Source organism: Chlorocebus sabaeus, chromosome 15, assembly GCF_047675955.1.
Source record: "Chlorocebus sabaeus isolate Y175 chromosome 15, mChlSab1.0.hap1, whole genome shotgun sequence".
In the NCBI taxonomy this organism is placed as follows: Eukaryota; Metazoa; Chordata; class Mammalia; order Primates; family Cercopithecidae; genus Chlorocebus; species Chlorocebus sabaeus.
Genome location: NC_132918.1, coordinates 78,664,430 through 78,686,357, shown reverse-complemented (window position 1 = coordinate 78,686,357; position 21,928 = coordinate 78,664,430). Strand labels below are relative to the sequence as shown.

Sequence of the window (21,928 nt, the reverse complement as noted above, 5' to 3'; positions counted from 1 at the left end):
AAAACCAGGAAATTGCCATTGGCACAATGTATGTTATGGTATAGATTTTTGTAACCACCACCACAGTTAAGATACAGAATTTTGCCATCACTGCAAGGATCTCCCTCCTGCTACCCCTTTAGAATCACACCCACACCCTTCCCCTACCATCCCTAATCCTTGGCAACTACTTTATATTCTGTCTCTATAATTTTGTCATTTTGAGAATGTTATATAAATGCAATCATATAGTATATAACCTTTTGAGATTGGCTTTTTTTCAGTAGCATAATGGCCATCTAAGTTGTTGTGTGTATCAGTAGTTTAATCCTTTTTATTGCTAAGTAGTGTTTCATAGTCTGAATGTACTCAGTTATCATTTTTATATACTTATGTGTAAGTTTGTTTTTCTTGCACAGTAAGCTAAGCGAATGTTAAGAAGGAATTTTAAAAGCTATCAAGCACTGCTTCTCCAGGTAGTGCTACAGAAAACCTGTTTAGAGGGACAGTACTAGATACTGCCAGGTGGGGCAGAGGTAGCATTTCCCAAATATATTTGGCTCTGGGAGTCTTTTCCAACATGACCACCTAGTAACATGTCCTGGCCAAACATGCTGAGAAGTGCTGGATCACAGTAAAGTGGTAGTTAGCTTTTCTTCACCTGCAGTGCAGTAGGGCCATTAAAACACAACTTTGTGAATCCCTTTAAGAGGACAGAACTTGTGTGTGCACACACTCAGCCTGAAGAAAAGCTTGATTTTGCAAAGAACATGGTTTCTTACTATGCCACGTATTGTAATGTTTGTGCAATGAGTAGGTATTCCCCATGTAGTTCTTTCTCTCTTTAAAATTAAAGTTCCAGGTGGAAGTCATTTGCTAGCTGGGGACTACATTTTTATATGATTAAGTAAAGCCTTTCATGTGTGAAAAACTAGAAATTGTAAAATTTCAGGGTGGGGGAGCTGGGGTTTGTCTTGCACTGTTGTATGGAAGGCAGATGAAAAGCATAGCACATAGAAAAAGCGCCGACGTTTGGAACTGAGGGAGGCCCCACGTTACTCCTGTTATATCAGGCAGATCCATGTTTCTGTCTGGTGAGTTTTAAGCCCTTTTCGCTGTAAGCAGTGATCACATGGCGCGGCCTTCTGCCTTTTCCTTTTCCTTGGGGGCTTCTTCCAAGAAAGTGGGTGAGGAGCTAGCCATGGTACCCTCTTGGCACGTCTCTTGAGTCAGAGCACTGACAGTAGCATGGTGAGGAGGGCAGTGAGTCTTCTTGCTGTGATCCTTGTGGGCATTCACATTTCAGGATGGGTTGTACATACAGTTACCTGTCCAGTTCTCCGTATGGGTTAAGGGTATGCACACACATACACAGTACTCTCTGGTCACAACTGTGAGGTGCATGTAGTAAGCCCCAGTGGAGAGATGAAAGAGAGCCTCTCTGCTTACCTGACTCTCTAAAATGACTCTAATAATGCTCTTGTCTCATGGGAGATATGCTTCTCTGATCTTGTTTTACAGACTAGAAATTTAGTAGGCTCTTGCATTTGAGCCTTTAAAAAATAGAAAGATGACTTCATTATCTTCTTACATATGTAAGTGGCTATTTTAATATGGAAATCAAGCCTTCATCCCAAAGTTCATCTTAATTCCCCCAATAAACTGTATCCTAGCTGTTAGAGAATAAAACAAAAGATTATGGATAAATTCAGACATTAAAAAGTAGAGAGAATATGATTAACTCCCATGCAGCCATCTCCTAGCTTCAAAAACTACCAGCATTTGGTCAGTTTTGCTCTCCATTATTTCCTGTCCTGCCCTCTGTTGTATTTCAGAGCAAATCCTAGATGCCGTATCATTTATGCTTGAAATACTGAGTAGTAGTTCATGGTGTCTATGTACTCAGGTATGGCTTCCATACACTTATGTGTAAGTTTTTTTTCTTCCATAGTAAGCGAAGGAAGTGTTTAGATAGAATTTTTAAAAGTGTCAAACACTGCTTCTCTAGGTGGTGCTATAGGAAACCTGTATAGAGAGACATTTACACTTGTAAATGACGTTGTAAGTAGGATGCGCTTGGGGGAAATCTTAGGGTATAATGTGTGATTCTCTGCCATTCTTCTGTTAAAAGTGGATGCTGTGACAGAGTTGTTTATGTTATAGAATGTTTGACTTTACATTGCACATTTCAGTATAAAGAGGCCCAGTCCTAGTTCGCCTACCAACTCTTACAGACTTTAGGCAAGTCCCACAAACTCTAGACTTCCATTTCCTTTTTTGTAAAATTAAAGATTGATTGGCCTGGGTGATCTCAGAGTTTGTTTCTATGGGGTGGGTCAGAATCATGTTTCTTCACGTAGCCACAACCCAGTCACTAAATAAGGTAGATGAGTGAAATCTTGTATTGGGAAGAGTTCTTTAGGCCCTACACTCATTGATTTGATTCATCGGACTCTGGACTTCTAAGCTCCTTCTTGATACAGGACATGGAAAAGCCAGCATTCTCCTTGGCTCTGAAGGACAGGTGTCTGTCTTTTTGTATTGTTCATGTGTATGTGTATATTCAGGATATCTATCATTATTTTGAAGGACATTGGACTGCTGAAGACAGATGCCTGTAAAGCAGTTCTGTTCTTTTTCCATTTATTTGAGAAAAATATTTTTGCCCTTTTCTAGGTGCCGACTTATTAAAACTGACAAAGGAGGATTTAGTTCAAATTTGTGGTGCAGCCGATGGAATTCGGCTCTATAATTCACTGAAGTCAAGGTAAAATACTGTGAACTGTTTTGCTTGAAATAAGAATGTACCTTTCTTCGCGTGGGGAATTTGGGCAGAATGTGTTTCCACGCTAGGTTGGCGTGTGTGCCTGTGTGCGCCATCGAGCATTGGCAGCATTGTGCTCACAAGAAGACTGTTTTGTGTACACCTTCAGGGCAGGCCCAGATATGATGCAGGCACTGATGAGGGCAGAGGTAGACTGTAAGACTGGTAGAAATGCACATGGGCAGTACTGATTTCTTGAAGACGACTGGGTTTGTTGCCAAGAAAACAAAACTTCTAATTTAGGTGAGCTATACAGAATCTACGGTTTTCAAGGTCATGACTATTACTAAACAGTTATTAAAAATGTAAACTAATTGTGAATTAAAATGACAGAAACTGTAAATTGTGCTGGCTTGTAAGAACCATTTACTATCATTGCTCTTTCTATACTTGTGGTGTGAGAATTCCATTAAAATTGAATCTTACTGATTTTTAACTTGCTGACTTAATCTTGAAACTTAAATTTACCAGCATCTGACAGACCATCTCAATGGTTTAGAGTCTGGATCATCATATTAGACCACCTGTGATAGTTGGTGTGAGGTGTGTGGTTTTTATATTTTTATTAGTAAATTATTTTGTATAACGAAATAACATTATAAAGTTCTCATAAGGAAATAGAACTTAGATTCCTGTAGTTGTCACATTTGTACATGTGTAAGGCAGCTTTCTCTCCCAGGCTCATCAGTGGCATCTTCTGATTGCAGGTCAGTTAGGCCCCGTTTAACCATCTATGTCTGCCGGGAGCAGCCAAGCAGCACGGTGCTGCAAGGGCAGCAGCAAGCTGCAAGCAGTGCAAGCGAGAATGGCAGTGGGGCACCCTATGGTAGGTATTGAGGGTATCTCGATTCTGTCACTTCTGAAACTGTCAAGACAGAAATGGGAAGGACTCGATTGAGCAGGCTTTGGAGAACTCTGGTTGTGTTAGGAATGCCAAGTTGCTCATGAAGGAGCCTTGCCAGCAATGAGAGGTGGCAGCTCTAGGGCCAAGTCCTTGGGAGAAGAGGAAACTGGCATTCTTTCTCAGTTATTACAGCCACACTATGGGTCTCTTTTTCATGTGGCCCTTCATGCTGGAAATATGTAACAAGTGGAAAACCTAGCTTGAATGCATTGAGATCGTTCTGGCTTTTATTTTTTTTATTTTTATTTTTTTTGTCAGATTTACTGAAATGATGAATATAACACTGGCAGCTTAACAAAAAAAGCAGGAGGGTTTTTCTTTTTTTTTTCCCCATTTTCCTGACTAGGGATGGGGAAAACTCTTAGAGCATAACATATGTGCAACAGTGCATGCATGTAATAGTCCTAAGTGTGTGGACTTGTCACTGACAGGTGTTCGGCCAGCACCGTGCACCTTGTTTGTGGCGAGTCTGATGCCGTATCTTTATGTCATTGTAAATAATACCAGACAGTATGTTATCTCGGGAGGGCTCCTCATCCTGAGCGGTTAATTGTATGGTACAGTGCTAGGTTAGGACAGAGATAAAAATCTTGGCCTCTCCCTCTTCTCACCTTTAAATACAGCCGTTAAGCATTTTAAAAGGCATGTATTTTCTCATTTGTAGTATTGATATATGTTAATATTTCCTTCTTTCCATACTCTGAAGTAGAACAAAGGCAACACGCTCAGAACTTTTCAAAAAAAGATGTGTTAATGGCATTCAGAGATGCAGTTATTTGCCCTAATAATAGAACTCTGAAAAGTATTTTGTGATTTGAATTTTACTGAAAAATTGGAAGGATAGCATCACTACTCTGAACTTTTTTGTATTTGGTATCATTTTGACTCCAGAAGCTCTGAATTTAAAGGATAAAAATTTAGAGGGGCTCTCCATGTACCATCAAGAGCTTATACATCACTCACATATGGCCAAGATTATAATATTTTGGAAGGTGTGTCCTCAGACATGAGTGTTTGTGGAGGGATGTGGGGAAATATTGGATATTTTCCCATAATCAGCAGACTTCTGTAAAAAAAGGTCAGGTAGTAAGTATTTCCATCTCTTTAGACCATATATAGGGTCTCTCACATTCAACTCTGGTTGTAGTGCTAAAATAGCCATAGACAATATGTAAATTGTAGATAAGGCTGTTCCAGTAAAACTTTATTTAAAAAAAAAAAGTGGAGGGCAGGAATTGGCCCATATGGACTGTGGTTCGGTGACACCTCTAGATCATTTCTATAGTCTTACTATAATTTTAGTTCCAACTTCTAAGTTTTATGTAATGGAAAATTCTGGGTTTCTATACTTACAAACCCCTTGTTTGGGGAAGCAAAGTTCTCAGTAATGATATTCCTGAGCCATGTCTGGCTTTAATCAGTAACTGAGCAGGACCCACAAGAGTGAGACTCACTACAGATGTACACTCTGCAAGATATCTGCTAATAAGTTCTGTGTAGCAAAAATGCAGAATACTGGATGGAATGTGGCTGGGGCTTTCTGTAAGGAAGCTTCACACTTCATTGTTTGTATTCTTAGCTTTTCATGTAGCATCTTTTATATTATTTAAAATTTTTTGTGGGGGAGGGGCATATACAGATAGCTTTTATTCCTTAGGATAAATTCCTAATAGTAGGATTACTGGATCAAAAACTGTGATGCTTAACTGGGCGTGATGGCTCATGCCTGTAATCCCAGCACTTTGGGAGGCCTAGCTGGTTAGACTGCATGAGCCCAGGAGTTTAAGACTGTTTCGGCAACATGGTGAAACTCTGTCTCTACTACTACTACTACTACTAATAAAAAAAATCAGCCAGGCATGGTGGCATGTGCCCCACCATAGTCCCAGCTACTTAGGAGGCTGAGATGGGGAGGATTGCTTGAGCCTGGGAGGCAGAGGCTATAGTGAGCTGTGACTGTGCCACCGCACTCCAGCCTGGGCAACAGAGAAGGACGCTGTCTCAAAAAAAATGAACGAAAAGAACGTGACTCTTTAGGGTTCTTTTTGTATATTGTTATGAATACATGAAATATATATTATTTTTAAAAACAACTTTCTTCAGGCATAATTTACATACCATAAAGTCCTCCCATTTTAAGTATATAATGGTATTTTAGCAAATTTAGAGTTTGGCAGCCATTGTCAAAATCCAGTTTGAGTTCCATTATTTCAAGAAGATCCCCCATGTTCATTTGCAGCCAATTCCTGTTTTTAAATTTTGAATACATGAAACTATATTCATTGAATAAAAATATAAAGAAAAATTCAAACCTCAAATCTTTTTGTCCAGGGATTTCTGTTAATGTTTATTAAATTATATTTCTGGATATAAATAATGTATTCTTACGTTTTAGATTGGTAGTTTGAGATTTCAAGGTAGTAAGATGGGGAAAGAAAGAGTTTATTCCCATTTAAAATGTTTTTTACTTTTTTGGTACTTTGAAAGGTGTGACTTTTGTACAGATCCTACAGATCAGGTAGAAAACAGATCAAAGATCACTGTTAAAATGTTCTTCCTTTTTTTTTTTTTTTTTTTAATTTCAGTTTATCATGCAATCTACTTGGAAGAAATGATTGCTTCAGAAGTTGCTCGAAAACTTGCGCTGGTGTTTAATATTCCTCTCCACCAAATTAATCAGGTTTACAGACAGGGTCCCACTGGTATTCACATTCTTGTTAGTGATCAGGTAAATCAAATCATTTGTTTTTCCTTTTCACACTGGTATTTACTTTTATACATGTAATTGTAGAACTGTAGAAAAATTCTGTGACCTCTTTTGAAAATACTTATGCGAATCATTTCCCGAGAGTTGGGAATCACTTTGGAAGAACTTATAACCATGAGTTACAGGCATCCTAGTGATAACGTGGAATACAAGCCAAGGAAAACTGGCTTAGCTTCCCCCCAGCCCTTTAGGATGCAGCCAATTACTGGGGGACTCTAGGATAGTGGAAGGCTTTGGCCCGTTTTATGAGGTGAGTCACTGGATGTGTTTTCCTTTTGTCTATTATTTGATAACTAATTTTAAAAAATATGTAAGATATATAATTTTTCCCTTAGTGATTGGTGGCAAGCAAGTAATAATAGAAGAGCACTTTATGCAATTTTTAAGAGTCATCATCCACGGAAGCTGGCAGGGGATGTGCCCCTGTGGGTCACACGGGAGACCGACCAGGTCTCTCAGGGACCATTATGGACAGGCACAGTGAACACAAGGCAGTGCAGCACGCGTGCATCTTTGCTGCCTCACACTGCCTTCATGAATTGTCGTTTTGGCCATTGAGTCCTATATTTGTGTGAGAAGAATATTTACTGTTTTAAAATCATTTTTAGTTAAGAAATGACAGTTGGATCTTAATTGTACTTACACATTTACTTTATCCTTCTAGATGGTTCAGAATTTTCAAGATGAGAGTTGTTTTTTATTCTCCACAGTAAAAGGTACTTTGCATGTGTGTGTGTCTTAAAATGCCAGAATCATGAGAGATGGTGTGTGCCTCTAATTAGTGCCTCTCGTGTGTTTATTCTTTAAAATGATGGCTTTACTCATTTTAAGAAGAAAGTTTGATAAATGAATTGAGAATATTTCTAGTGGTTGTAATAGAAATTAACAAATAAGGAAGAGGAGTCAGTCTTTCTAGATGACTGGAAAAAAAATCTCAATTCATTCAGCCAGTGTCTTACTGAGCACTTTGTGTCAGACATTGTGCCTCTGTCACTCAGTGGATCTTGAATAAAACAGAATCCATGAAACTCCTATTGGGGAAAGCAAACCAAAATTGGCCAAGAGATACACAACATTACCAATATGTTAAGTGCCATGAAGGAACAGGAAAGTGTGGGGTACTTATGGATAAGGGAGATCTGGGGTGAGGGGAATGTGAAGCTGTAAGGTAAGGCCTCTCTGAGGAGGTGTCTCAATCCTGAGACTTGAAGAATGAGAAGGGGCAGGAACTGGCCATAGGATTAGCATCCCCAGGCAGTGTGGGGCTGTGTGCAAACACCCGGCTTCTCTGAAAGCTTGGCAGTGGGCCATGTGGCTGCCATGCTGTGTGTGAGGATGAGCTGATCAGGGTGAATCAAAGCAGGAGGCCGGGTCCGGCATGCGGGACCGGGTGATGATGGTAGTTCGGATTTACTTGACATGTATCGGGTTGTCACTGAAGTTGTTTAAACAAAGGAGGAGTAATGTGACTAGATTTTTCTTTCACTTTCACAACTCTGTGGAGACAGATGAGAAGGTGGCAAAATGAGGCAGGTGAAAGGTGCCACTGTGGTGGTATCTTACAGATTTATAGACAGGGCCCCAGTGGGCTGCACATTTGAGGGAGGAATAGTTCTGACACCTGGTTTTCTGTGGAAAGTAACTGGGCAGATGGTGATTTCATTGAAGAGGTAAGTATGGTTGGGGTAAATCAACCAAGAGTTTGATTTTGGATATGTAGAAATGTCAAGTAGGCAGTTGACTGTTACCACTCTGGGGCTCAGAGAAGAGGCCTGGCCTTGAGATGTAAATTTGGAGGCCTTCAGCATATCAACAGTGACTCAAAGCTATAGAAGTTGTTAAGGTCATTTAGGGAGAGAATGTGAAAAGAGAGCCAGGACCAGGCTTAGGTGGCTCCCACATTAAAGAGGAGGGATTCCTAAATGTAAAATTTGAGAAGAGATCATACATTCATAGACTGTTTTAAAAGTCAGGTGAGCTAAGATCCAAATCTGGTCTTAGCACAAAAGCTGCCCCTAGAAGAGGGAGATGTCATGTGTGTCAAGTATCCCCAAACTACTGAAATACTGATTTTACTTTGTGCCTCACATGTTGCATATGCCATCAGGTTACCTGCAAGGCTGAGTTTTAACTCTGAACTGGTTCACTCTAACTTTTACTTTCAGAAACATCTTTAGCCTAGTACCCTTCTGCTCAGTCTTTTGTTCTCACAGCAGTATGGTTTTTACCTTGCATAACTGACATTGTCTAAAAAAGAAAACATATAGTATAATTGTATAGTTTTGTTTTGTGGAACCAGAAGACGTTTTCTGGTGTTAGAAATCATAGAATCTCCCCTCTGATCTCAATTTACTTGTGTTTTTGTTGTTGTTGTTGTTCAAACTTTGTCCTCATGAGAAAAATCATTTTTTTATGAATGCCTATATTGCTTCTATTTACTGAGAAACACTAGGCAACAAAAGGAATGATACATTTTAAAAATGTTTGAAATCTCCCTCTCAGTGGCTCAGCAGTTTTTCTGGAAAAGATAGATGTACGCATTTGCATTTGCTCCCTCGGGTCCTCTGCCCTGACACAGTATATTTCACCCGTTCTGCTTCTAGTTCTTGCTTCCCTTATGGACAACACCATTATTATTGTGTGTCTTGCTAGATGTCCCCCTACCCCCAGAACTGGCAGACAGTGTTGGAATGGGGGCATTGATAGTGGACCAGGCTTGGCAGAATGTCTAAAAAGGGAATGTGTACATGAAGTGTTTTGGGGGAAGAGGAGCTAGAGCAAGTCAATTTGCTTGTTTCTCTAGAATCATTTAAAGGTAACCTCTGAATTGGGAAGGGAGGTTGTAGTTGGCAGGGAGTTTTCCATTTAATAGGCTTAATTTCCTAAGCCTGACTGAAGAAATATTTCTTTCCTTTCCTGCAGCTGAAAATAGTGATGGCATCCACATAATTTTGAAGTGATGTCTTATATAGACTGAACTATATTCAGTACCAAATAGTCACGCTTAAAAGTGTGTGAAGACTGAATCCAAGAAGTCTTGGGATTGGATTTTACCATATGAAATGTTTCATATTGAAAACACAAGATGACCTTTCTAATGAGCTGTATGAGAGGTGAATCTCCTCACTGTCACTGCCATAGCCAAGCATCCTCATGAGAGTGAGCACATCGGCACAGCATGCATCCAGCTCTGGAGGCCACAGTGCAGGCATAGCTGCCTGCTGCTCTGGCAGAGGCCAGTAAATACAGTTCCTAGAAGCAGCCTTTGCTGTCTTTTTACACTGTATGCGGTTTGGAAATGAATGTAGAAACTGACTGTGGGCATTTACCTTTCTGTGCCAGTTTGGCTTTTATTGCCTGAACCTTATGCTGACCTGGAGAGGAGATGGGGGACAGTGCTGTTTTGGGGCCAGCAGTGAATCTGTATGCGGAAAGATGTGTTGTGCTGATGTGGCCGTTGGTGGTCAGGTAAAAGGCTCGGCACCTTCTTGGAGGAAATCATGTCTAAGGGTGTACGTTTGATATGATCATGCCAGATTGGAGAAGATCCAAGCCAGGAAGATGGGCTTGAAGCAAACTGCATTATCAGGAGTACCTTGGTGAGAGGATCAGTGTAAATCCTAATAGGTACAAAGACTTTTGTGTTTTGGCTTTGTCACAGATTTATTGAAAAACTTTTTTGCTTCTGCTTCCATTTTTAGCATTTTAGTTTCTGGTTTTCATTTTTGGAGATTCCTTGCTAAACTCGTGGTTTTTCTCTCGTTTTCTTCCCTCTCTCCTTCCATCTCTGACCACCCCCCACCCCCACCATCCTATTAAACATTTTTTAAAGCCCTACCCCAGACATTGGAAATAGGTGACCCAAGTAGGGGGAGAAAGTATTATTGTTGATAGCTTCTGAATAGGTGTTAAGGGATCTTCATTATGAACAATATGAATTTTTTCGTGGAAACACTAGATGTTATCAAACACTAAAATGTACCATACAAATCCCTTAAGCCTCTCCTCAAATATTGAGCTTTAGTACAAACATGGATAGACATTCTGGTGATGATTTAGGGGCTTTTTATACACCACATAATAGCTTCTTTCTCTATAAAAAGAGTGCCTCTTTCATAAAACCAAATGCTTGTCTGCTAGCATACTTTTCAAAGGGAATCCACTGGTTTCTCACTTTCCTCCCATATCTATCTATCTCTGTCCTTCGTCCAAAACCTTCCCAGAATCCATCAGCAAGCATGTTTGAGGCCTATGGTGTAGGGGACTGAATTTTTTTTTAAAACTTCTATTCCATTTTAATTGTAGGATCTCTGTCCATATACCCAGGTGTCCTTATTTGAATGTACTATTTGGTCCTCATCTGTGTTCAGGCAAAAAATAGGAAATGAGTAAGTTTGAGTTTGTAATCTCTCCCGGAAGACAAACTGCTTCAGTGGGTAAAAGCTTTGACATGTTTTATTCATAAAGGGGGTTAATTATTTGCTACAAAGAAGCACGGTCTGTTTTCATCGTCGATTTGAAAGTATCTGTAACTCCTATAGATCCTATAGGCAGAGAGCTTGCCTTTCTGACTTTTTGCCTTTGCTTTTGTGTGACCACATGTTTCCTGTACCAGTCACTGGGGAAAGAAGTGAGTTTATCTCTTGTTTTAAAAGTTTTGCTTGTCTATTTAGCATTCCTTTTTGGGTCTCAAGATTTATGGAACAATAAATGTCATTTAATGCTGTGTGCTTATTTTGAATTCCTCATCAGGTTTTAGAAGCGGGGTAAAAGACGCTTATGAGACTTAAATTTTACTGCGTGGCATTGAACATGAGTTTGTCCCAGTGAAACAGGCTAAATAAATCTTGGCACCAGCAAATTTGTTACTTTGTTTTTTTAATAGTAGGATGTACACATTTCAGTATAATAAATGTTTTCTGATTGTTTTGCAAATGTGTGTCTCATTTAAAATCCCAGTTCCTGCTTCTGTCACTTCACGTCATAGAATCAAGGAGTTTCCCTGTGTGTGTTCTGAGCCAGTCTAAATGTAATAAGAGGTTAGGCCCATAGTTTTTTCCTTTTCAGTTTATTTTCTCAAAGCTGATGCAACTGAGGATATGTTATTCCAGTAACTGTTCCAGACTTGAAAAGGAAGCAAACCTGATTTTCTTACGAGAGGCTCTCCTGTTTTGTAAATGAGGCCATGGGTCATTGAGCATTGAGTCCAGTAGCTGTGATTGATAGGTTGTATCCTGGCTCAAAAGAAATCATGTATAGAAGGCTCTGGTCATTTAATCTTTTGTTTTGTTTTGTTTTGAGACGGAGTCACTGTTGTCGCCCGGGCTGGAGTGCAATGGCGTGATCTCGGCTCACTGCCACCTCCGCCTCCCGGGTTCCAGCATTTCTCCTGCCTCAGCCTCCCAAGTAGCTGAGATTACAGGTGCTTGCCACCATGCCTGACTAATTTTTGTATTTTCAGTAGAGACAGGGTTTTACCATGTTGGCCAGGCTGGTCTCAAACTCCTGACCTCAGGGGAGCCACCCGTCTCGGCCTCCCAAAGTGCTAGGATTATAGGCATGAGCCACCACGCCTGGCCTTAATTTTTTTAATGGAAACTCGAATTCATAACCACTGAAGTGAGTCTGTTACGTGCTCATTTATTGAAGTTGCTTCCCGCATCAGTCTTCCTCCCCCGTCTCCTCCCCAACAGTAGGTATAAATGTATATTTAAGGAACTGCTATGGTATCCACACAATTTTTAGACCAAGGAATGCTGGACTATAGCATAAGGCAATAAAATGTTTACTCTGATAATCGTGCTGAGTCCATTTATGGGCAGATATATCCATCTGCTTTCCCTTCCTAGAATGCAGCCGAGGTAATATATCCTTAAAAACACTTCTAAAACTGCCCAATAAAGGTATTGCTAGTCGTGGGAAAACATCTTGTTTTTGCCGTTTTACTTACGTTTCTCATGAGCTTCTGGCCCTTCAGTTTGGGGGAGTGGTGGTTAGGAAGGGCCAGCCACCATGAACATCTACATTTACAAGGAAGGTGGTGATAGTTTCTTAATAAAGATCACAAATGTGGACAGCATGGAGCAAGAATCAACCACAGCAGACAGTAGGGTCATTTTACCAGATTTCAGATAACATCATGAAGGTCTGCATTTGGAAAATGGTTTTGCTTGGATGTGTCTGCCATAAAATCATAGCAATAAAACCCTCTGACTTAATTTTTTTTAAAGCATTGCAATGGTTTATTCAATTTTATGAGTCTAAAAGGTACCAACACTTACTGATCTGAGTTTTAAGTCTGTAAAACTTTTGAGTAGCTATGGTGTAACCTGATTTCTAAGATTGCAAAATAAGCTTGAAAAAAAAATCACATCCATTTTACATGCATCCATTCATTACTTTTAATTGATTATACTACAGATAACTGAAGCCTTAGTTCTTTTTCTTTAAGGTTCCCCCCAGTTTTATGAGAGGCATGGACATAATTAGCTTTTTTCCTTTAATAAAAATGCATTATGTGCTGTAGCATACACCAGAGCTTCTACTTTCCAATCAGGCAGGCACAGACTCTCTGAGCTGCTTTTGTTTTTGGTCCCTGGAGGTGTGTATGACAAGTTGACAGAAACAAAAAGGTGAAGACCCTGCTCCACCCAGTATAGAGTCCTCTTTTCTTTGGTGTCTCATGGAAACCTATTAACATGCCTTCCACATAAGTCTCTACATATAAAACTATCAGGCATTATGAATTTGCAGTACAGTCACTTTGACAAAGTTGCTATTTTATCTTCAAAGTGGAAAAGTCCTGCTAATCAAAATGGAATTGTGAATTAAAGTAGGCCACTGGCTTAAATATCAGGTAGAAAATCAACAGCCTATTTTTTCTGCTCAGTTTGTGCTAACACTGATGGTCTTTTTGAGGAGTGCTGATAATGCCAAGGGTAGAACGTTTGTACCTAGGTAGGTACCAATCTCTTAAGAGATCCAGGTTTCTGGCATGGTCCTAGCTGCATTGAAACCACTTGTCCTGTGTTAACTGACACAAGGCTTTGATTTGATTGTGTCACAGCAGAATAAAGGTGAAAACTATCACCAGAGTTACTGCAATCCATACAGAAGTCTTTTACCTGTAAATGCCTTTCCCAATGGAGAATCAACAGATTGGGTGATGGTGGAGTAGGTCAGGAAGACTCAGGTCTTCTAGAGGAAGGGATGCCTCATCACCCCTTGGGCCCAGGCAGCTGCTGTCAGAGAATGACACAGCACCTGCACAGTCGCTGTCCACTTCCTGCCACTGCTGTTGGTGGGGTGACGGGAGCAAAGTAGGCGTGGACTTTGACATGAGGGAGCTGAGCCTGGAAGGATGAAGAAAAAAGTGGAGTCTTTACACTGGTATTTTTAGGATTATGGTCATAATTCTAGTCCGCTATTAAAAATCTTCACCTTAGTCAGTTCAAATAGAATTTATGCTATAGATTGGAGCTGCTACTGTTACTCCTCCAACCCTCTGCCCCGCATTAGTCCGTGAAAACACTTACGTTAATATATTTTGATGTGTTTCTAAGGATGAGTGAAAACACTTATGTTAATATACTTTGATATGTTTCCACCCGGGGTAGTAACTAGCCCTGTCTGCAAACGAAGTGAATGTTCTCTACAGCTGTAGCACCCTGGATGGGGCTGTTTTGATATGTAAATGCAGTTGCCTAAACTTAAAGCATAATCAATAAAACAATGTAGGTGAACTACATGGAAAAAGCCAAATTCTGTTAAGCCCTCTTACCTGGAAATTAGCCAAGAGAGTTCTACCTCCCACTCATAGTGACCTTAAATTGCTTGCCTTTAACACAGGCCTTTTTTCTTTTTTTGAGACAGTTTCACTCCTGTCCCCCAGGCTGGAATGCAATGGTACAATCTGGGCTCACTGCAACCTCCTCCTCCCGGGTTCAAGCGATCTCCTGCCTCAGCCTCCCAAGTAGCTGGGATTACAGGTGTGCACCCAGCTACTTTTGTATTTTTAGTAGAGATGGGGTTTCACCATGTTGGTCAGCTGGTCTCGAACTCCTGACCTTGTGATCCGCCTGCCTTGGCCTCCCAAAGTGCTGGGATTACAGTTGTGAGCCACCGCGCCCAGCCCAACAAAGGCTTTCTTATAAGGGCTCCGATCACCAGACTATGTGGAATCTCCATCCCAGACCCAACTCAAGTTGAATCTTCCAGGGCAGAGTCTAAGCAAGAACATTTTGACGAAGTCTATAAGGTGACACTATTGTGCCAGATCAGTTTGCATAACTATTGCATAACAGAGAAAATGGGTGTTGATTTATTTTGAGATGGAGTCTCACTCTGTGGTCCAGGCTGGAGTGCAGTAGTGCAATCTGGGCTCACTGCCTCAGCCTCCCGAGTAGCTGGGATTACAGGCGCCCACCACCACACCCAGCTAATTTTTGTATTTTTAGTAGAAACGGGGTTTCACCATTTTGACCAGACTGGTCTTGAACTCCTGACCTCAAGCAGTCCGCCCACCTTGGCTTCTCAAAGTGTTGGGATTACAGGCATGAGCCACCACACACCTGGCCCCGGCCTGATTCTTGATGTTTTCCTTTGTTGCTTAGAAATGTCAGGTGTGACCGACTCCCCTGCCCCACACCTACCCGCATCCGCTTGATGCCTGCACGGGTAACCTGCTGGCAGTCGTACAGCTCAAGGCGCTCCAGGCCTCGGCAGTTCTCTAGGTGTTCCAGGGCCACATCAGTGATGAGGAGGCAGTTGTCCAACTCCAGTACCCGCAGCCTCTCATGGCCACAGGTGCTGTTGCTCAGGTGCAGGATCCCATCATCTGTGATGAGTTCACAGTGGGACAGGCTCTGGAACAGGGAGACATTAGTAAATGTTTGCAGGACCCTTATTCCAAGGCTTAAGTCCTAAAAAAAAGCTGGAAGCTAGCCTTTTTGCCCTTCTGCAATGGAATGACACAGCAAGAATGCCCTCAGCAGATGCCAGCCCCTGGACTTCCCAGCCTTCAGAACTATGAGAAGTTTCTGTTCATTACAAATTATCCAGTCTGTGGTAGCAGCACAAAACAGACTGAGACATTTAATCAGGCAGTGAGGACCAAACACAAAGCCCTGGGGCCCTTTGGTTATGGGTTTGCTACACTGGGAGTGGCTTCTCTCTTCTAACTGTGTAATGATGGAAATAAAATTTTCAGGGGAAATTTCAGAGTTTACCCCCTTGACAGCAGTTTTATTGGCCAGTTCTCCATTTGAGGGGATGCAAGTGAAATCAATGCATCTAATGTCATTTAGAAAACTGCATAAATAGCTGTGACCCAGAGATGTACTGAACATCTTTGAAGGTTATAATCAAATAGACCTTGAACGGTGTGATCTGACATTACTGACTTCTCTTGGGTAAACAGTAACGGTTGCAGAAGATAAATTCAGATGAATATTATATAGCCAAATGACACTTGTGTAATTCTCTTAAGTTCTCCATATCAAAAACAGTTTCAGACCTGACAGTTTCTCCCAATGCATATCAAATGTAAGATTCACCCCACCATAAAAACTGGAGAGGCAAAAGTACTGCATCAATGTCCCATTTGTTCATTTGTTCCTTCAAATATGAGAGCTCCAACTCTGTCCCAGCCCCCATGGGTGCAATGATGAGTAAAAATATACTTTTCTGCACTGGCAGAGCCCAGACTGGAGAGTCTAGAAAATCACATAATGCTAATCTTTTAAACTGAAGCTAAGATGCTTCGACAGCATATGATAGAGACCACTGAGTTGCTCTTTGAAGGATTAGGAGCTAATCCTAGGAAAGAGAGCAAAGAGTTTGTTGTGTGCAAAGCCCAGGGGTAGCAGGAGAATGGCAAGTACTGTTCAGGAAGAAGGTCAACATATAATAGGTGGGACATAAGAGGATGCATGTAGATGCAGATGAATTGGGGAGGTAAGGGCCAGATCACAGAGTTGTGTAGATTATGTAAAGAAATTTGATTCCAAGGTCAGTGGGAGGAGTTGTAAGGAGAATGTGATGTTACAATTGTTTTTCAAAAAAGATGGAAAGTAAGTGTTGGTGAGGATGTGGAGCAACTGGAGGTCTCATATGCTGCAGGGCTTATTTCGATGTTTCTGACTGAAATGCATACATGTGTTAACCAAAAAACATAGGAATACTGGCTGTAATAGCCCCAAACTAGAAGCAGTACTCAAATATTCATAAGTAGAGAAAGGATAAATAAATCACAGTGTCCCCATTCTATAAAGCTGTGAGAATGAACAATATACAAACTACATGTAACAATATGGATAAGGAAACCAGATGAGTATACATGATGGTTCCATTCATATCATTTAAATAAAATACAAAAAGAGGCAAAACTGATATATGCTATTTGGAAGTCACGACTTTTGGGGGATCAGTGATTGAAAGGGAGCAGAAAGGGCCTTTCTGGGGTCATGATAATGTTGACCTTTGATTGGGGTGTATTCAGTTTATAGAAATGCATTGATCTGTACACCAATGATAAATGTACTTTTCTGCATGTATATTTTACTTCAGTAAAGTTAAAATTGAAAAAACAAACCATTCTGCCACATTTTTTAGTGCGGAAGTGGATACAGTTTAGGGCAAGTGAATGGCTACTGCAGTCTATGAAGCGAGGAAATGTCTGAGAGTTTGGACTTGAGTCCTGGCGGGGGAGACATAAGTGGATGGGTGTAAGGTATTCCTGCAGAATAAAAAATCTAAGACATAGCAGTACTGGTTGTAACAGCCCCAAACTAGAAACGACCACTAGAAACTAGAACTACTGGCTGTGTAACTGAGCAGCAGAGTACAACCTCGAGGGAAGAGAAGCTAAAGAAGAGGAATTCTGTTGGACCTTGATACTTGAAAAGTTCTTCTCTGAGCTTGATCTTAACAATATGGAATATATTTCCTTTCTCATGAATCGAATCACTCTACATGGTTTACATCAAATAGTATTTATGTAATCAGTGCTGTTCACTGGTGTTTAGCTTTTAGAATTGACTTATGAGTAAAGCCAGAAAACTGGTTCTTTAGGAGGCTGTTTAAAATTGGTAAATCAAAAAATAGAATTTTGATTACTTACAATAAAATGGAATCAAAAAAGTATCTCTGTGTATGTATTTATTTCATTTTATTTTTAATTCTTATTTATTTATTTTTGAGGTAGAGTTTCCTTCTTGTTGCCCAGGCTGGAGGGCAATGGCGCAGTTTCAGCTCAATGCAACCTCCACCTCTTAGGTTCAAGCGATTCTCCTGCCTCAGCCTCCCGAGTAGCTGGGATTATAGGCACGCACCACCACGCCCGGCTAATTTTGTATTTTTAGTAGAGGCGAGGTTTCTCCATGTTGGTCAGGTTGGTCTCAAACTCCCGACCTCAGGTGATCCGCCCGCCTTGGCCTCCCAAAGTGTTGAGATTACTGGCGTGAGCCACCACGCCCGGCCAATTTCATTTTATTTACATATAGATTCACACATATATATGTGTATATTTACAAACAGATTGGAGAAAGATGATGGAGGTGGTGTATGAATGCTAATTTCTCCATTGTTTTAATACAGGGAAATTCAGAAATCAAGAAGTTAGCAGTAATATGAGACTGAGGAGATACTGTTATATTAATTGAAAAACTTAGGTACTGGCATATTCAAGTATTCATAGAAATTTTTAAAACCTGATTTAAGGAAAATTAGAGGGTGCTTGGCCTTTTCCGAGTTAACAGGAAAATCCGCTGCCAACAGGGTTCGCATAGCAGTGGGGCCTTCTATATTAACACTAACAACATAGTCAATAGAGCTGTCTGGTTCGGGCCAATTCTGCAGAGTAGGTGTCATTATTCCCTTTTTACAGATGACGGCATTGTGGCTCAAAAAAGTTGAGACTTGCCAGTTATACCCAGCTCCAGCTGGCCTCAAAGCCTTTTCTCCTGTCATGCACGGTCACTCACCCCCGGCAGGAGTGGTGCGTTCTGGAAGTGAGCAGCTTATATCACATTCCTGACTCAGAGGTGGTTAGGGTGGTGGGGCAGAAGATGCAGAATGGGAGGTGGAACTGCTTTTAATTGCCATCAGCAGGTGTCTTCTGCTCCCATGGATGTGGTGTGGATGTATGTGCGTGAAAGAGACAGGGAGGAGAGGGACAGAGAAAGAGAATCACTTTTCATTGCACAAAGAATTTCTCGAGAAGGACAGAAATGGGCCATAGTGGTTATCCCTGTGTAGGGAACATCAAACTGGGGATTTTCCTCCTATTCCTGGTACTTTTTTTTTTTTTTTTTTTTTTTGACGGAGTTTCTCTCTTGTTGCCCAGGCTGGAGTGCAATGGCGTGAATCCACCGCAACCTCCCCCTCCCAGGTTCAAGCGATTCTCTCAGCCTCCCGAGTAGCTGGGATTACAGGCGTGCGCCACCATGCCCGGCTAATTTTTTGTGTTTTTCGTAGAGACAGGGTTTCTCCATGTTGGTTAGGCTGGTCTCGAACTCCTGACTTCAGGCAATCTGCCCGCCTCAGCCTCCCACAGTGCTGGGGATTACAGGTGTAAGCCACCGCGCCCGGCCTCCTGGTACTTTTTTAAGTAACTTTTTCTTTTGAATTCTTTTTTTTCTTTTTTTGAGACAGAGTCTCACTCTGTCGCCAGGCTGGAGTGCAGTGGTGTGATCTTGGCTCACTGCAACCTCTGCCAGGTTCAAGCGATTCCCCTGTCTCAGCCTGCCGAGTAGCTGGGACTACAGGCGTGTGCCACCACACCCAGCTAATTTTGGTATTTTTAGTAGAGACGGGGTTTCACCATTTTGGCCAGGATAGTCTCAATCTCCCAACCTTGTGATCTGCCTGCCTAAGCCTCCCAAAGTGCTGGGATTACAGGTGTGAGCCACCGTGCCCGGCCCTCTTTTGAATTTTGTCAATTTTTTTTTTCTGCACTAGTTGATATGATCATGTAATTTTCCTTCTTTAGTTAACATGGTTGATTACATCAGTCAGTTTTCAAATATTAAACTGCACTTGTGTCTCTGGAGTAAATCCTGCTTGGCCATGGTATTATAATTATTTCTATATATTGCTACATTCTATTTGCTAATATTTTGTTACAGATACTTGCTTCTATATTTATGAGGAACATCAGTCTGTAGGTTTTTTGGTACAATTTTTGTTTGGTTTTGATAACAGGGTATTACTGGCCTTGTTAAAAAAAAAAAAAGTTTTGGGAGGCCGAGGCAGATGAATCACTTGAGGTCAGGAGTTCGAGACCAGCCAGGCCAACAAGGTGAAACCCTGTCTCTTCTAAAAATACAAAAATTTGCTGGGCGTGGTGGTGCACGCCTGTAATCCCAGCTACTCGGGAGGATGAGGCAAGAAAATAGCTTGAACCCAGGAGGCAGAGGTTGCAATGAGCCGAGACTGTGCCACTGCAGTCCAGCCTGGGTGACAGAGCAAGACTCTGTCTCAAAATAAAGAGTTGTAAAATGTTTTACTATCTATTTCCTAAAAGAGAGTGTATAAAATTGATGTCACAGTGGCTCACACCTGTAATCCCAGCACTTTGGGAGGTCGAGGCAGGCAGATGACCTGAGGTCTGGAGTTTGAGACCAGCCTGGCCAATATGGCGAAACCCCGTCTCTACTAAAAATACAAAAATTAGCCAGGCATGGTGGCATATGTCTGTAATCCCAGCTATGCACAAGGTTGAGGAGAACTGCTTGAATCTGGGAGGCAGAGGTTGCAGTGAGCTGAGATTGTGCCATTGCATTCCACCCTGGGCAATAGAGTGAGACCCTGTTTCAAAAAAAAAAAAAAAAGATGTTCATTCCTTAAATGTTTGGTAGAGTTCCCCAACAAAACCATCTGGATCTGGACATTTCTTTTTTGGGAATCCTAAAACTGCAAATTCAATGAAAATAGTAATCAAATATTTAGATACCTTGCCTCCCAAGTTAGCCCAATTAATAGATCTTTGAAATCAAGAGAGATGATACCTTACAGAACGAGAACCCAAACAGCTTCCTGCTGTGGTGGGAGGGCTCTTTCATCTTTAACAGGTGAACAGTGTCAGAACAACTCAGACTCACCAGGGCTTGCAGCTTCGGACAGTGAATGGAGAGCTGGATGAGTGTGCTGTCGGTTATCTGGAGAGAAACACGCTGTGTCAGTGTGGCTTCTACACCAGAACTTAATACCTAATCCTGGCTTCTCCTGAACATGAGAATCAAAAGGTGTAAAAGAGAATTAAAAACTCATCTCAAACACTCTGGGGCTGGGAGCTCCTCTCTTCACCAGCACTCTAAAATCTGCCCACTTCTAGAGATGCATAACTGTTTTTTGGTCTCTCTTCTGGTGCCCCAAGGAGGCTTGGGGCAAGGGACAAAGTGGAGTGGGCAAGGAGGGTTCCCAGGATTCTCCTCTTTGGAGTCACCCCATCACTGGACATGCAAGCTTATTTTACAGAGCTATCCTGAACTTCTCTTCTGTAGTTCTGTCTGATGACTGAGAATGGCCAAAAGTTCACACATCCACTGCCATGGCCTTCACAGGTTTCCAAGCCCTGCCACTGAGGTTGATCAGGGAGGGTCAGGATGACAGCCAGTCGGTGTCTCTGGCTGTGCCGCACTGGCCAGCAGTGACCGAGGGGCAGGCTGCCCTGCAGGGCTGTCAGGAGTCCACTCACCAGGATGCATTCTTCAAGATCCATCTTCTCCAATTCATGGCAATTCTGGAAGAGTCCACAAGACACACCCCACATGTGAGTCAGTGGTGAGGGCAACAATGGTGGCTTGTCCTACCCCTCTGAGTATTGGCCCAGTGTCCTTGTTCTCTTCTATTAAGAAGTACGCCCTGTTCCTAAAGCTACCCAGTAAACCAGCACTTCTGAGCAGCTTCCTTTTGAGTTACATACAGTGCTTTGGAACTGGGAACAGGGCTGCCTCTGGCTGCGTTTCCTTCTCTCAACTTGGAAAGAGAGTTGTCCAAAACCTTCCCAGTGGCTCGCAGACATCAGCAGGTAAATTTTAGACCCAGCCTAGGCTCCGGGAGGGCATCGGGATGGGGCGCGATGCCACACTGTGGCGGGTGGGTGGAGGTAGCACAGTGTACCAGCAGCCCCAGGAGGACATGGGTTCCTGACAGCAGGTCCAGAGGGGCCCCCAGGGGTGTTTGCAGGGCAAAGCGCAGAGTACAGCTGTTACGGGGAGCTGCTGAGAGGCCAAGTTGGGGTCCATATGAGGAATGGAGTCGACTGCCAGGAGGAGGCTGGCCCCACTTGAGCACACGTGAGGCCCAGACCCTTTACAGAACCCTCTATAGGACTTCCCTAGATGTCTGGCTAACTGGAGAAACTGCAATGCACACGCCAAGGGTTCTGCTCTGCTCTGCGCCTGTCTTTGCTGAAGGTAGTCTTCTGCACACCCAAAACTACTCCAAGTCACTT

General features: G+C 41.9%; 2 protein-coding genes across 10 annotated transcripts in view; one reads left to right on the top strand and one right to left on the bottom strand.

Annotated features, from left to right (window-relative positions):
* The window catches only part of UBP1 (upstream binding protein 1), a 53,083-nt gene extending 41,674 nt beyond the window's left edge, over positions 1 to 11,409 (top strand). For 2 of the 6 annotated variants that reach the window (XM_008009394.3, XM_008009393.3), the window contains 5 exons: positions 2,656 to 2,746; positions 3,511 to 3,629; positions 6,293 to 6,435; positions 7,139 to 7,190; positions 9,397 to 11,409. In XM_008009394.3, coding sequence (XP_008007585.1) covers positions 2,656 to 2,746; positions 3,511 to 3,629; positions 6,293 to 6,435; positions 7,139 to 7,190; positions 9,397 to 9,434 — 443 coding nt within the window. In that variant the 3' untranslated portion in view covers positions 9,435 to 11,409. Of the gene's footprint in view, positions 1 to 2,655; positions 2,747 to 2,912; positions 3,047 to 3,274; positions 3,347 to 3,510; positions 3,630 to 6,292; positions 7,046 to 7,138; positions 7,191 to 9,396 lie in introns of those variants that run through there. The other 4 variants (XR_012095607.1, XR_012095608.1, XR_012095610.1 and 1 more) reach the window with 4 other exon arrangements.
* FBXL2 (F-box and leucine rich repeat protein 2) overlaps positions 1 to 21,928 on the bottom strand; it is a 147,836-nt gene that overhangs the window by 23,495 nt on the left and 102,413 nt on the right. For 2 of the 4 annotated variants that reach the window (XR_012095606.1, XR_005241937.2), the window contains exons 12-15: positions 21,170 to 21,214; positions 20,574 to 20,630; positions 15,126 to 15,338; positions 13,599 to 13,826 (exon numbers count right to left, since the gene is read on the bottom strand). Coding sequence is in view for 2 of the 4 variants with exons in the window: in XM_008009396.3 (XP_008007587.3) it covers positions 13,719 to 13,826; positions 15,126 to 15,338; positions 20,574 to 20,630; positions 21,170 to 21,214 (423 nt within the window). In the remaining 2 variants the exon portion in view is untranslated. Of the gene's footprint in view, positions 1 to 12,860; positions 13,827 to 15,125; positions 15,339 to 20,573; positions 20,631 to 21,169; positions 21,215 to 21,928 lie in introns of those variants that run through there. The other 2 variants (XM_008009396.3, XM_073023684.1) reach the window with 1 other exon arrangement.